The sequence below is a fragment of the Chenopodium quinoa genome, unplaced genomic scaffold (assembly GCF_001683475.1).
Source record: "Chenopodium quinoa cultivar QQ74 unplaced genomic scaffold, ASM168347v1, whole genome shotgun sequence".
Classification (NCBI taxonomy): Eukaryota; Viridiplantae; Streptophyta; class Magnoliopsida; order Caryophyllales; family Amaranthaceae; genus Chenopodium; species Chenopodium quinoa.
In genome coordinates, this window is record NW_018743175.1 from 2079604 (window position 1) to 2095529 (window position 15926).

The following is a 15926-nucleotide window of genomic DNA, read 5'->3' on the forward strand; positions in this document are numbered from 1 at the left end:
TTGTGTTCTTTGAAGGTACAGGAATAATTATTGACATAATGATGACCATACAGTCATACAGAAGTTTTCTAATTAGTATATGATACGATTTTGTCATTTTGATTCACCAACTTGAGAACTTCAGACCGGATATGTCATGGATTCATGGTTAGTGTTAAAAGTGATAGGTATCAAAATTAATCTCAAATATGTAGTTTGAGACCAAACTACAGAACTATAGCATAATGATTGTTACCGCAGAGACTTCTTTGAGTTTACATAATCTCTAAACATTTACAAGACCAATGACATCACAAGAATTTCAAAGGGATATACGGAGTAATTTTTTTTTTTATTTTTTTGACTAAATCATGTACAAAACAGCAACAGCAATGAGGTATGTATGATCTAAGCTTTAGAATGGTTTCAGGAAGGCAGTATTGAAATTTTAGAGCCGAAGCTAGGAGCCTCCTTGCTCACGTTGCAGTATTCTTATACATCATAAGCTATACGACTTTTTCAAATGCTGTCATCATAGCACAGTAGTACACTACTGCTTTGATAAGTTGTAGCAAATAAATTTGTACTTCGTATTATAAACATAGTAGATTTGCAACTCACTGTGATATAAAATTTCAAGTGTACAGCAGTATCAGTGAAAAAATCCATTCAATAGAGATATCTGAAATGTATAACTGCACATAAGATGCATGACTGTCACTACCAATATAAAGAAATCCAAGATCAAACATCATTACGAGTATGTTAACTTGTTAAGACACAAAATTCTAGTTTGTCCAAATATCTACATGTTATGTGTTTCCATCTAGCTATCTGACTCATGATTGTAAAAAAAAGATTCAAACTATTACAGATATAATGCTGAGTTCAGAAATTTGAGGCTTAAGGAAAACGCGCTGACTCCACATGATTGACAGTGGCAATAAAGCACGTGAGCTTAATCCCTTCTCTTCTTCTTCTTTTCATTCTTTTCCATTGAGTTCTTCAGCTGCAGTAAAACAAGTCATCATTAGCTCCATCCACACATTAGAATGTAGGAAACAACGAATGAAGACAACTTAATAGAGTAACTAGCAACTTATAATCAGCAATCACACTCCAAAGAACTAGGACAAAAAAGAAAGTTCATTAATTTCCCTCTTAGCTTTTTCCTTAATACTCTTTTTTTCTTTGTGTAGGATATGGGGGTGGAAGATGGAAGATGTAAGCTAGATAATTTTGACAACAAGGCAGAAATGGTAACATACCATAATGATTAAGATCCTGACAAATACAGCAATAAAGTCGGTGAAGAGAGTCAAGGCGTGTTTCACATAGTCCAGGTCACCAAAGTGAGCCTTCTCAATGATCTGCTGAGTGTCAAAAACAATGTATCCCACAAAGACCAAAAGGCCAAAGTACAGCTGCAACATCACAAATTAGAAAATCTATCAGTAAAAGCTTTTAACAGAAAAAACACCAAAGCACTGCCTACAGAAACCCTCCTTCCAACTTCACAATTACTGGTACGCCACTAGAACTAACTTAAGCACTGCCAATCTTTCCAGTCGGAAGTAAAAGCATGCGAGTATGTGACCAGTATTTATTTATTATATATAATCATCCAAATGGTATCATACCTCAAACTTGAAAATAGCTGCATAGCCTCCAAAAAGAGAGGAAGCAAAGTGTAGCCAGAAGAGGATGGAGACACCAGATGAAAGTAAAGCCCCCAAATAGAGAAACTCCCTACGCTTGGCGAACATAGCAGCTGCAGAAAAGCAGCCAAAAGCTATCGCACAACCCACAAATGCAGAAACCAGAAGACTGCATTGTCAACCAAACAGAAGTATCAGTAACTAGAAAAGGCAGCGAAGACTATTCTACTAATATACTCGTATTTGTGAACGAGCAACAATAACATAATAGAAACCTGAAATATATAATAAATGCATAAAAGCAAGCAGCAAAAGGAGCATAACCCTGCCCCACCACACCAAGTAAGAATCTGACTAGCCTCTCAAACAAGATGACTTCTATGCAAAACATTTGCTTTGAAAAATAGCAGTAAACGCACCCAACTTATAAACTGTTAAATTGGATTGTAACAAGTGTTATGTGCAAGTTTTAATACATACTTTACCCTTGAACCATCAAATACAAAGATCTAATGTCAGGCAAATACCATTTAACACTTGTATTTGACACTGAGAACAAGTGGCCTGTAACTGAATTAGACACTTCCACAAATATTAGGCAAAACAAATTATATAACTAAGATATTTTTAGAATCACCTACAAAACAGTTAAGAATATGAATGTAATGCAACCATCTCACACACAAGTAAATCAAACAGCTCATAATAAATCACAACAAACAGGATCATTAAAACTTAAGAAATCCATCACGCAATTCAAGCATCATATATTCATACCTTGGATCAACCTGGATGGCCAAGTCAACCACAGGACCAATAGATGCTCCTTCAAATGCGGCTGCGGTCATTAACAGGCCAACTCTTTTTTTCTGCATGCCAAATGAATGATCAGTTAGTTAAAACACCCTTAGAAAGGTCAAAGTTTCAAGACCTCTCTAGCAAGAACAAAGCGAAAACGAGAAGATCAAGCACATACATTACCTCCTCATATGGGTGGGTGGCATGTAACCAAGCCATGCAGCCCAAGCAAGCAAGAGTAGTCAAAAGACCACCAATATTCCACAGGATATGAAGGTACGACCCAACCGCCGATGCAACCAAAGCACAGCATAATGTCAAGTATACCTGAAATCAAAGGTTCAATACATTAGATGAAATGCAGTAAAAGGCATGAAAAATAAACCACAGACAAAGGAACTTTTGGAGTACAGCCAATTTAGGAGCGACAATTTCACTGATATAAAACGGGAATCAATTAAGCTAATCGCAAATTCCCTTGAATTTAATTAATTAAGCTAGTCAACATCATTGCATAGCTTAATGAGGATTAACATCTACATAATACTTTCATTTGCATTTAAACTACAAATTATCTTGCATAAACCAAATCTATTTTCAAAGTAGGTAATAGGTACGTAGTTCACTAATGCACAGTATGATGATTTTTTCATACAACTATCATAATTTACAGGAAGGTAAAATTAGGTGAGATATGAATAATAAATTTAACAGAATTTCACTAAAAATGCAGTAAATATGGTAATTAAGGCTTTAAATTAAAATTCTAAACTAATTCAGAACAAACAAATTGTTTCGGGTGAAGTGGAGAAGACTGGATTCGGTCCAAGTGATGTTGGGCCGAAGGTTTCCTGCACAGTAAACACACGTAAACTAGCCTCGGGGATGTTGCCGAGGAAGGCCCCTCCGATGCTAAAGTCAGTACAGTGTGTAGAAAGAGAACACTATGCAAGAGAATTAATTGCTTGAGGCTTTGCTTGAATTAATATACAAATGTAATGTTGATGGCTTTTATACCTTTGCATATATGGAGAAGTTGGGCCTTAGCCCAATTGGCTTGCCTTGAGGACTGATCTTTGACTTTAGCACAATTGGAGAGATGAACCTTGACCTTGGGCTTTTAATTGGATCATTTAATGCCTAGGCCCAATTGGACTAAATTGGACCCAAACAACTTGCCCCCAGACCCGATTTGGAAGGATGACGGGTCGGGTTTGATTTAATCAGAAAAGGAGGGAAGTGAATGATTTAATTAATCCAAAAATTTGAATTTAAATCGTAATTAAACCGTAATTAATGAGATAACAACAGTTAAGACGGATAATTGTGGAAGTTGGACGGATAATGGGTAGTTTAATCGCAAGGTCGTGTGTTTAACGGTTACTTAGTGGGGTATTTAAGAGAAATTGAAACGCGGACTCCCCGTATTCCCATTTCTGGAGAAATAATTAGAGGCGCGTCATCTCTCCTCACTTATTCACCAACACAAACCCAGAATTCTCGAGAGAACCCAAGAACCCGCATCAAAATTTCGCAAATTCCCCGAGCATTAAGCTTAGAAACTGAGACTCGCCACTACCAATTCGTAAATCGGCAACTTTCGCTTCAGATTAAGGTAAATTCCTTTGATTTTAGTTTATTTTTCTTCGAATTTGAACTCCTTCCCCTTTTTTCGACTTTTTTCTTCGAAATTATCAATGGCGAGAGGAGTTAGGGGTAGAGCCCGTGCTCCAAGAAGAGCAAGGCTAATTCCCGATCCCAGGAACAGGATTGGGACCTGGAATGGACAAAGAGCAGAGTCTGACCCTGCTGAAGGGATTAGGGCGACTCCAATTTCTTCGGCTCCTCCTCAGAGAACGGAGGGGCCGAGCGCTTCTGGGCGGGACGATGAAGTTCCCGCTGTCCTTTGGGATATCCTTCCCGGGTTTTCAGAGTGGGAGGATGCCGAAGTAGCTTCGGCCATGATAAAGAACCGCCCCTACTCATGGTGGGTGGAGAATGCCGAACAGTATTGGTTTGCCGAACAAATTGAGTTGCATTACGGCATCCTTGAAGCTGATGGGTATTGGTGCCGAATGCCCGTGACATCCGATAGAATCCATCGTCCACCCCCGGGGTATGTGGGGGTGTACACAAGACAACTTCAGTATGGGCTGAGGCTCCCTTTGGACGTATTCGTCCGAGACTTGCTGATCCATTACAATATTTCCCTATGTCAGCTAACTCCTATTAGCATCCGAAGGGTGATGACATACTTATGGGTCTGCAAGTTCTTCAGGTATGTGCCGAACCTGCACTGCTTCAAAAAGCTTCATCGGCTAGTGCCAAATATTTTAAAGTGGGCACGGAAGTCATGGTCCGGATTGAGTCTCGGCCCCAATACCTAACCATGTGGCCGAACGACTCTTTAGACAAGGACTGGAGAGGTCAATGGATTTGGGTTAGGGCACCCACGGACCCGGGCCACCCTTGCGTCTTCAGCGCTCCCCGGTACCTTGCTGAGCCTGATCCCGACATGGGAAGTTTAGGTCCCCCCGCAGATAACGGCCCAGATCCGAACCTTAATCAACAGAATATCTTCGGCAAGCTGCCGAACCGGGGGGGCAGCGGCCGAATGCAGCATATCCCGGAGACTTGGCTCCCCGATACGCATTATGTTTTCCAAGAGAACATGCTAGCAGCTGTCGGCCTCAGCCGAAAGTTTAAGGATGGTAAGCTTCTTCGGCTGGGGCCGAGGCCTTTTAATTATCTCTTTTTCTCCTCTTTCACTTCGCTTTTTTATGCTGTGCCAACCTAACTGAACTGACCTTTCCCCTTTTCTTTTTCAGAGCGAGACGAGACCAACGTCGGCATTAACTACGCTCGTCTTGGCGTCAACCGAGAACGAGTTGTAACTGATCGGGCCCCCTCTATCACTGAACCGAGGCATAGAGAAGTTAATCTAGACTCTTCCCACTTCCAAATTGAGGCTGTTGCTCTGTATCAGAGGCAGAAGCCTTGGTGGAAGAAGAGAGATCCCTGGTTTCAGCTGCTGGACGAAGAAGCTGAAGCTGCCCGTACGGCCGAAGAGGTTGCACGGGTTATTGAAGCTTGTGAAGGAGGAGAAGGGTCCTCCAGGGCTGCTGAAGAAAAAGCTACAGCTAGGGCAGCTGAAGAAGACGAGGCTTTGTTGAAGACCTCGGTGAGCTTTCAGACTTAATTTTGTCTGTTTCTGTTTGTTGTTTTGTTTTTTTTTTTTTTTTTACTCACATTCTTCCTCCCCCCTGTCTTTTACAGTCTGAAGAGAGTAATAGACACAGAGAAGGGAAAGCCCCTGTTCGTCCCGAAGACCAGATACAAGAAGAGTCCTCAGACTCAGACATGGACGAGCAGCCGCTTCAGAAAAGGCGCCGAAGAATGGCCATCATCGGCCCCCATGACTTTCAGCGGAGGCCGATGACCATCGGCGTCGAAATAAGGGAACCCGAGGAAGGCAATGGATCACCGAGGGTTCCCCGGCCACCACCTCAATAACCTCCAAAGACCCCTCCGCCACCTCCCGAGATGGAGGTGGATCAGAAAACTCCCGAACCTAAGGGAGGGGTCCAAGAAGAAGTTCAAGAGAGTGCTGCTGAGCACAAGAATGAGGATGCCGTGATGCCCAGTGCTGAGGGTTTCACAGCAGACATTGCAAGAGAGGTTGAGGCCTTCGTCCTCACCCCTGAAGAAGAAGAAGAAGTCATAATAATTGACTCTTCTGAGAAGAAGGAGGATGGAGGATGCTGAGCCATCCAAAGTTAAAGAAGCTCCATCGTCATCCTTTCCTTCCTTCCAGACTCTGCAATCTGGAGAAATGGGTTTCTCGGCCCCCCGAATTCCAATCCCAGATCACATCTGGGACCTCATATGGGGTCAGAACCGAGAAGGTGCTGCAGCCTACTTCGGCGATTTTGCTGGCATGTCCGAAGTAGATAGGGCAAGAATCTGGTCGCTGAAGGCCACTGCAGGGATGGGCGAATCCAGCAGATCAGTTCCTGACCCAGCCAGGTCTAACCAACTGCTGATGATGCAGGTGATTTTCCTTACCTTTATCTCCTTTAAAATTCAGCTCTTCAATTATCATTATTATTATTATTATTTTTTATTTTAACTTGTGCTCCTGTTTTCAGTTCGTGCACAATCAGACTCTCACTGTAGAGCTGATAGATACCCTACAAGATAGGGTGGACGCTGCCGAGCACGACAAAAAGGTAGCCGAAGAGGAGTTAAAGCTTGCTAAGCTGAAGCAAGCAGCAGAAGAGAAGCAGCAGAAGGGTGAAGAATATGAGAAAAAAGCTGCTGAAGCCCTCAAAACCTTCTGCGATGCTATGGAGAAGGAAGTTTTTCCCCCACTGATGGAAGGGGAAAAATTCCTCCAAGAGCACATGGGAGTGGACATCTCCAAATTCAAGGCTACCATTGAGAGCCGAATCCAGGAAGGAGCTGCTGCACAAGCTGAAGTGCAGCAACAGCTAGAAGCTCTTGAAGCCAGCAGAATGGCTGCTGAAGAGATGCTCCAAGCCAGGGATGTCCAACTCTCGGAGGCTGCTGCTGCTGCTGAAGCTCAGAGAGCTAAGCTTCTTGAAGCTGAGGATCAGCTGATGGCCAAAAAGGAAGAAGTGGCCAAAAAGGAAGAAGTGGCCCAGGCTCAGACAGAGGCTTCCCAAGTTCAGCAGGAGCTGAATGAGCTGAAAGGTTACTCCTCCAAGCTCGCCGATGAGCTGAAGAAATCCAAGGAAGACTTGAAGGAGACAAAGAAGAAGTTGGTTGATGCTGAGGCTCTACTCAAAGTCCGTGTCTATACCCAGGAAGAATATGAAATGGGTTTCAAAAACGGGTTCAGAGTGTGCCGAAGAGTCTGCCTTCATGCTGAGCCGAAGTTGGACTGGTCCAAATGTGCTGAATGGGTCCAGGATCCCGAAGACCCTCATATGAAGTATGCAACTCCAGTCGAAGCTGAAATCCTTAAGGCTGAGGAAGCCGAAGAAGAAGCTGAGAGAATGGAGTTGGAGGCTGAACAAAGGGAAAGGGAGGCTCGGCAGAGTGCAAAGCCTGCTTCTTCTGCTGCTGGGGCTGAGACCACCATGGGGCCCAACAATGCTGACCAGTGATTAGACTGAAGCATAAGAACTCGGGCAGTCGTCTTCAGAATCTTGCGGTTCATCATGCGCTCAACTTTAGACTTGCCGCTTTCTGAATTTTTGCCTTGTTTGTTTTTTGCTTCAGCTTGCCTTGTCGTACAAAACAGTTTATTTTTTTGCTTCTGTACGTATTTCGGCAGCTGTTATTTTACGCTTGTGGGCGGCTGCCGATATAGTTTTTTAACTTATTTGAACTTGTAGCTCAATTTCTGAGCATGAATTATTAATTTGATGTTCTTTTCTTCAGCTGCTTTGTTTTTGAATGCTTTACTGTTTCTTCAATTCTGCTGAACATAAACTTGCACTGGTAGTGCTTCTTGCCCCCCCTAGAAATTGAAGTATGGCTTCAGCTGAATAAACAATTTCTTTATGTCTTAAAAATGGGTATTCGAAACACAGGGCCAACTGAAGGCAATGCTTCGGATAATGGCTTTCTGGGATACAAGGCTCAGTTAAGGCAATATCCCAGAATTGTCCATGGACTCATGCCTTTGGAGAACAAATCTTACTGAAGCTTGACTTCAGCTGAAAGACTAGAGTTCTTTAAAAAGACGAGTTTGTCAGTAATCTGAAACCCAGTTACCCGAAGGCGAAGGTTTCAGACGAGGCTGAATAAACAATTTCCAACAATTGCTGTTATCCTTGATTTTCTGTCTATCATTGAAAAATGGATATCCGAAACACAGGGCCAACTGAAGGCAATGTTTCGGATAATGGCTTTCTAGGATACAAGGCTCAGTTAAGGCAATATCCCAGAATTGTCCATGGACTCATGTCTTTGGAGAACAAGTCTTACTAAAGTTTGACTTCAGCTGAAAGACCAGTGTTCTCTAAAAAGACGAGTTTTGTCAGCAATCTGAAACCCAGTTACCCGAAGGCGAAGGTTTCAGACGAGGTTGAATAAAAAACCCTTAAAGAGTAGATAGAACCAAGAAAACTTTGAAAGGATAAAAAGTTGCAAATATTTATATAAATGGTGGCTCCAAGGCCTTTCATTAATTCAAAATGTACTTACAAAGATTGTTCTGCCCCGAAGGGTTTACACATGATATTTTTTCAGTACATCAGCGTTCCAGTGATTTTTCAACTCAGTTCCATCCAACTGCCGAAGTCGGTATATCCCTGGCTGAAGCTCATCACAGATTTCATAAGGCCCTTCCCATGCAACTGAGAGTTTCCCATGGATTCGGCCTTTCTGAACTGCAGCAGCATTCCGAAGAAAAAAGTCTCCAATTTTAAGAGGCCTTGCATGGACCCTTCGTTTATAAAATTTGCTGATTCTCTGCTTATAAGCAGCCATTCTGTCTCGGGCTGAGTCTCTTACTTCGTCGAGGAAATCGAGAGATTCCCTCATCAGTCGCTCATTCTCAGCCGAGAAATGGTGCACTCGTAGGCTCTCAGAGCCAATTTCCACCGGAAGAACGGCTTCGGCTCCATACACCAGTTCAAAAGGTGAATAGCCCGTTGCCTCTTTTTCAGTTGTCCGAAGGGACCAAAGGGTTCCAGGGAGCTCCTCCAGCCACTTGGACTTTTAATCTTCCACCCTCTTTTTGAGGGCATTTAGGATCTGTTTATTTGCAGCTTCGGCTAGTCCGTTACTTTGCGGGTGGCATACCGCTGAATATGCTAGTTTGATGCCGAACTGATCTGTATACCGCTTCAGTGGTAAGTTATCAAATTGCCTCCCATGATCGAAGACAAATACTCTCGGGATGCCAAAACGAGTGATGATATTCTGCCAGATAAATTTTTCTAACAGTTTGCTCTGTAATGTTCGAGGCTACTTCGGCCTCGATCCATTTACTGAAGTAGTCAACACCAACTATCAGCCATTTTTTCTGGTACACAGCCTCTGTAAATGGTCCTAGTATATCCAGTCCCCATTGGGCAAACGGGAGTGGATTAAGGATCGGCTGAAGATCCCTTGCTGGCTGGTGGATAACTGGAGCGTATTTTTGACATTTTTCGCATTTCCGGACAAGCTCCTTAGCATCTGCGATCATGGTGGGCCAGTAATATCCAGCCCTCAATGCCTTGTGGGCTAAGGTCCTTCCCCCAATGTGGTTCCCACAGATGCCGAGGTGAATCTCCCGTAGGATATAATCTGCATCTGTTGGTCCCACGCATTTCAGCAATGGGGCTGAGAAGGACTTTTTCAGAAGTTCCCCCTGAAGACAATGAACCTTGAGCTGGTTCTCTTCATCTTGGAGGCCAAAGCTTTATCTTCGGGAGTTTCTCCCCGAAGTTTGAAAGCTAGGATGGGGTCCATCCAACTAGGCTCTGGGTCAGCGCAGCACACTTCAGGTGCTTCGTCGACACTTCTCTCTCGACGCACTTCTACATATACAGATCTGTTCAGCTCGGTAAGAGTTGAACTGGCAAGTTTGGAGAGTGCATCGGTTTGAGTATTCTGACCCCTTGGGATCAGCTGAACCTCAAAAGTTTTCAGCTTTGCAATGACTGATTTGGTCTTGGCAAGATAAGCTATCATGGAGGGCTCTTTGGCCTCGTAGCTGCCGCTAATCTGATATGCAACTAGCTGAGAGTCTGTTTTCAGGCAGACATGATCAGCTTCCAGGGAGATGCACAATTCTAGGCCGGCGATTGCTGCCTCATATTCGGCTTCGTTGTTCGAGGCCTTAAAAGAAAATTTTAGTGCATACTCGAAGGATTTGCCTTCGGGAGAAGTTATCACTACTCCTGCCCCCGAACCGTTTTCGGTGGAAGATCCATCCGTAAACACGGTCCAGACTTTCTTTTCATTGTCTAGCGCTTCTTGGTATGAGCATTCGGCCAAGAAATCCGCTAGAGCTTGAGCCTTAATGGCAACCCTCGGACGGTAGCTGTTGCTGAATTCGGTGAGCTCAAAAGCCCACTTGGCTAGCCTACCAGATTTTTCAACCTTGCCGAGAACTTTTTCCAACGGCTGATCAGTTAAGACCACTATCTGATGGCAATCAAAATAGGGCCTCAGCTTCCGAGCAGCTACTACTACCGCGAAAGCGACTTTCTCGAGTAGAGGGTAGCGAGTCTCGGCATCCGTCAGTGTATGACTGACGAAGTAGATCGGTTGCTGACTTTTGCTTTCTTCCTTCAGCAGTACTGCACTGATGGTGGCTGGGCTAACGGCCACATACAGGTACAAAGTTTCTCCTTCTGCTGGGCTAGCCAGCGTTGGGAGTTGAGCCAGATGCTCCCGAAGCTGTTTAAAGGCGTCTTTTTGCTCTTCCTCCCAAACGAGCTCTTTTGTTTTCGGGAGTTTCAGGGCTTTGAAGTAAGGTAACCCCTTATCCGAAGCTCTGGAAATGAACCTCGAGAGGGCTGCCATTCTTCCGGTGAGCCGCTGAACATCCCGCTTTGTTTTCGGCTCGGGAAGGTTGAGCGATGCTTTGACTTTGGAGGGATTGGCATCAATCCCCCTCTTGCTGACTATGAACCCAAGGAATTTCCCTGACTTCACGCCGAAGACACACTTCTTCGGATTCAGCTTCATTTTATGCTTTCTTAAGGTGACAAAAGTTTCAGCCAGGTCCTTAACATGGTCCTCAGATTTTTTGCTTTTGACGATCGAATCGTCGACATAGACTTCCATGTTTCGGCCTTTTTGATCGACGAAAACTTGATCCACCAGCCTTTGATAGGTTGCCCCCGCATTTTTCAATCCGAAGGGCATCATTTTGTAATTGTACACCCCAGCGTTCTTGACGAATGCCGTCTTTGCTCGATCGTCGGGGTGCGTGAAGATCTGATGATACCCCGAGAATGCGTCCATGAAACTAAGCAAGGCATGGCCACTTGTCGAATCGACTAGCTGATCGATCCTCGGCAAGGGATAGAAATCCTTCGGACAAGCCTTATTTAGGTCCGTGAAGTCAACGCACATCCTCCAGGTACCATTGGCCTTCTGAACCATCACCACATTTGCCAGCCATTCTGGATATTGGCAAGGCTCGATGAAGCCTGCCTCCAGCAATTTTTTGACCTCGGCTGCAATGTCTCGGTTCTTATTAGCGGAGTAATTCCGCTTCGTTTGCTTAATTGGTCGACACGTTGGGTCAACATTAAGCTTATGGGAGATGAGGTCTGGACTTATCCCGGGCATATCAGCTGCCGAGAAAGCAAACACATCTCTGTTGTCCCGAAGGAGCTGAATAAGTTCACAACGGGTGTTCGGATCAAGGTCCATCCCGATTGTTACACATTTCTCAACGTCTCCTTCGGCCAACTCAACTGTTTCAGTCTGTTGGTCCATGTCCATTGCTGATGGACTGGACTCTTCAGAATCTGGCCTGCTGCCTATGTCAGCAGGTGTCCCAGTCTTTTTGTTATTCGGCTGGCTCTCTGAGTCTTGCTGTTCAGCTGAAGAGCTAGCCTTTTCCCCTTCGGACCCTTTATCTCTGGGTACAAATCCTTGGGCCGAAGCACTTGGGCCTTTCGGCTTTTTTGTGTTTGGCTCTCTTTCTTTTTCTTTCTCCTCCTCATCCTTGTCGTCATCTGGGCGACTACTGGATGGCTTGAGGTAGTTGCACCTTCGGGCGTCCTTTTGGTTGCCCTGTATCCTTTCGGGGAAGCCAGCGTCTGAGACGTAAATCATCAGCTGATGATAAGTTGAAACGACCCCTTGGATCTCATGAATTATGGGTCTCCCTAAAATCACGTTGTACACTGAAGGAGCGTCAATGACCAAAAATTCAATCATGACGTTCCTGGCTGCCTCATCGCAGCCGATGGTGATAGGAAGTGTCACCTTCCCATCTGGATAAGTTGAAGCCCCGTTGAACCCGGATACCGGGTAGGGTACCGGCGTAAGGTGCTTGGGCTTCAGCTTGATTTGATTGTAGGCCTTTCGGAACAGAATGTTTGCTCCGCTGCCACCGTCAACAAGCACCTTACTGACGTCGTGGTTGGCAACCGTGGCGATGATCACCAACGGATCCTCGTGAGGGAACGTTACCCCCCGGCAGTCGGCGGCTGTGAACGTCATGTTCGGCACCGGCGATTGGGGAGACTGAATGTCAGCGTTGTTCACCTGGTGAGTCAAAGCCCTAAGGTGTCGCTTGTGCTCCCTCCGAGAGCATATTCCTCCCGAGATAACATTGATCGGAGTGAATTTCCCCTCTGGCTTTTTACTGTTCTTCCGGGGGAAGTCGAGGTCTTGCCGAGAGTCCTTTGCTGACTTCTCGGACAATTTTTCTCGCGGTGATCCGCGATGTATTTTTTCAATACTCCTCAGTGTTGTGTCCCGGAGATTCGTGGAACTCGCACAACTGAATATTATTTTTTCGCTGATACCACTCTGGGAGTGGTCTCGGCTTTCGGTAATTCTGCTCCTCCTTCGTCACGCTTTAAATTTTGGCGCGTGGAAGAGAGAGCGGAGTGTAGGACTCGTATCTGCCTGTGTTGGAGGCAGATTTTTCCTTCTTTGGGTCGCTGGCCGAAGATTGCTTCGAGGCCTTTGACTTTCCCTTTGCCTTATGGCCTTGGCCTTCAGACAAGGGTATTTGTTTTTGTTTCCCTCCCCCGAATTGAGGTTGGGTTTTCGCTTTGTTCCTCCAAGGTCTGCGGGGTATGCATGACCATGAAGTCTAGGAACTTCCCGGGCCGAAGGCCATTCTGCATTGCAAAAACGGCTAGCCCCTGGTCCAGCTGAGAGACGCTGGATGACTCGTTACTCCATGACCCCACCATCATCAATTTGAAACTTTCACAGCACGGATGCAATCAAGAACTGAAACGGGTCAGATAGTCTCGGAGGCTTTCGGTTTCCCCCTGTTGCAAACTCATGAGTTCTGCAGTAGTCTTCTCTCGGCGGTTTGCCGTGGAAAACTTGCTCCTAAATTTGGAGGACAGATCATCCCACCCTGTTATGGAGCTTTGCTTTACTCCCTTGGAGATCCACGCTTGCGCGACCCCCTTGAGAGTGGTTGGGAAATATTTACACCAAGTCGCTTCGGATCTGGGGCAAAGATGCATATGAGTCTCATACGAGGCCACGTGGTCCTTCGGATCCGAGGTCCCGTCATATGTGATGTGCGACGGTATTTTAACCGTGGGCACGTGCTCTTCCAGTATCCATTGCTCGAATGGCGAACTGGCGGGTAGCATAACAGCCTTGCCCTTGTTCCTGGCCGAAGGGACCGCGCTCCGCCCTCTTAGAGAGGTAGGAGTGGTTTTCGTCCCTGGCTGGGAAGTCTGGGCCTCGGGCGCATGGAACGAGAGGCGACTGTGCACGCTCGGTTCCTTGCCGCCGAGTCGGTCGAGGACGCTTCGGCGAACAGTCTCAGGTTGTTCTCGGTGAGTAGATTCTGGCCGAGAAGCTGAGCTGCTGCTCTTATGCGTTTCTGGTCGGGAGGTTGAGGATCCTTTGAAAAATTGAGGGTTCTTTTTCCTCTCTTTTTCAGTTTTTCAGGTATCCTCTTCCCACTCTTCCAGTTCCCGGAAGGAAGGAAGCTTCCCACCATCATGGTCTAGCTTCCTCCGGTGATACCGGGTATGCGAGAAGTTCGATCACGAGGTGGTGGGATATTTTGTGCCCTCATTGCCTCCATGAGCACTGCCAGCGCTCTTGCCACCTCCTTCGAGCTGGGCCCCGTCAAAGGGGTCCTCGGCCGAGTATGGGAATGAGAGCGCACAGTCGATGGTTGGCTTTGGGGCACTGAATGTGTCCTATGATCGGACTCACCCCTGCTAGACCGAGAGTGACTCGGCCTATGATGAGAGTTATGAATTACGGTAGAAAGGGAATCCTCCCTGTATGATCCTCCCCCCGAGCTGGCACCCTTGGGAGAGTTCCGGTCCGACGAGGGTGATGGTGTAGGGGTTTTAGGCTTTTCGCCTGCTCCTTGACGGAGGCCTTTGCTCTTGCGGTTCTTAGCCATTGCTACTAAGATAATTGCAAGATGATCTTGGTTAGAAATTTGGCTTAAAGATTTTTGAAAGTCCTCCCCACAGACAGCGCCAAATTGTTTCGGGTGAAAACAATGGGACCTTGTCGAAAGTCCGATGAAGTGGAGAAGACTGGATTCGGTCCAAGTGATGTTGGGCCGAAGGTTTCCTACATAGTAAACACACGTAAACTAGCCTCGGGGATGTTGCCGAGGAAGGCCCCTCCGATGCTAAAGTCAGTACAGTGTGTAGAAAGAGAACACTATGCAAGAGAATTAATTGCTTGAGGCTTTGCTTGAATTAATGTACAAATGTAATGTTGATGGCTTTTATACCTTTGCATATATGGATAAGTTGGGTCTTAGCCCAATTGGCTTACCTTGAGAACTGATCTTTGACTTTAGCACAATTGGAGAGATGAACCTTGACCTTGGGCTTTTAATTGGATCATTTAATGCCTAGCCCCAATTGGACTAAATTGGACCCAAACACAAATTAAACGGTTGCAGTTAAGCAAGGTATCATTAAAAGCTAATTTAATCATCATCATAACATAATCATTATACACAAAAATATGCAAATTAATCGGAAAATTTCTAATCCATAAACCCTAAATTTTCGACATGAAGACCACGAAACTTAATCCAATTAACCTCAAAATTCAAATAACCTAATCAAACACCAAAAAATTCACACAAAACGCTAACTTATTTCCAAATTAATTCACTCTATCCACCAAACACCAAAAATCCACGGAAAAAAATAATTAAAAAAAAATTAAGGTAGAAAACCTGTCTGAGATGAGATTGAACAGTGGGAGAAATCTCATGAAGATTCTTGAAAGCATCGAAATTCCAAGAACTTCCATAACCAGGTTGCGATTGCGATTGGAAGAATGACTCCATATTTTCTCTCTCTTCGCTTTGAATTTCTTTCGCAGAGCAATTAATATTCCTTTTTTTTTTCTTTGTTAAAAAACTGAAGATAATATTGTTTCCTAAAGAGATGGAAAATGGGTATTTATAGGGATTGTTTGCGGAGGAGGTGTTTGGCGTTTCCTGGAAATTTCTGGGTGTTTTTGGACGATTTTGCCCTTTTCTGGGTTCCAGGAAATTGGTTGGGTTTGAAGGGTATTCTTGGAAGATAAGAGTAGTTAAGAATTTATGATCAATTTTAAAATTCCAGAATGACCTCGAATTTTATAGAAGTCCACTTAATTTGCGTTTACTTATTCTTTTAATAATAAAAGACTTTGCAACGAAGTAATTACTTAGTTTTGTTTCAATTTCATTGATAATAAGGTTTTCTAGTGACATGGTGGAACCTATGGGAGATGGACAACTCAGCAGCGGCATTAATATGTTAATTTTTGTTGGATATCACAGTATGATAATGTATTTTTCCACAAAAAGAAAGAAGAAAAAATAAAGATCGATTCTCCTAGAAA

General features: G+C 44.7%; 1 protein-coding gene across 1 annotated transcript; it reads right to left on the reverse strand.

The window, feature by feature from the left end:
• Nucleotides 1-619: 619 nt before the first annotated feature.
• On the reverse strand, nt 620-15477 carry LOC110732404 (bax inhibitor 1-like). The gene is made up of 6 exons (XM_021912339.1): nt 15271-15477; nt 2619-2762; nt 2415-2506; nt 1620-1806; nt 1248-1403; nt 620-988 (listed from the first exon to the last, which is right to left on the reverse strand). The coding sequence occupies exons 1-6, from the start codon at nt 15382-15384 to the stop codon at nt 938-940; spliced, it is 744 nt and encodes a 247-aa protein (XP_021768031.1). The 5' UTR covers nt 15385-15477; the 3' UTR covers nt 620-937.
• Nucleotides 15478-15926: the final 449 nt, after the last annotated feature.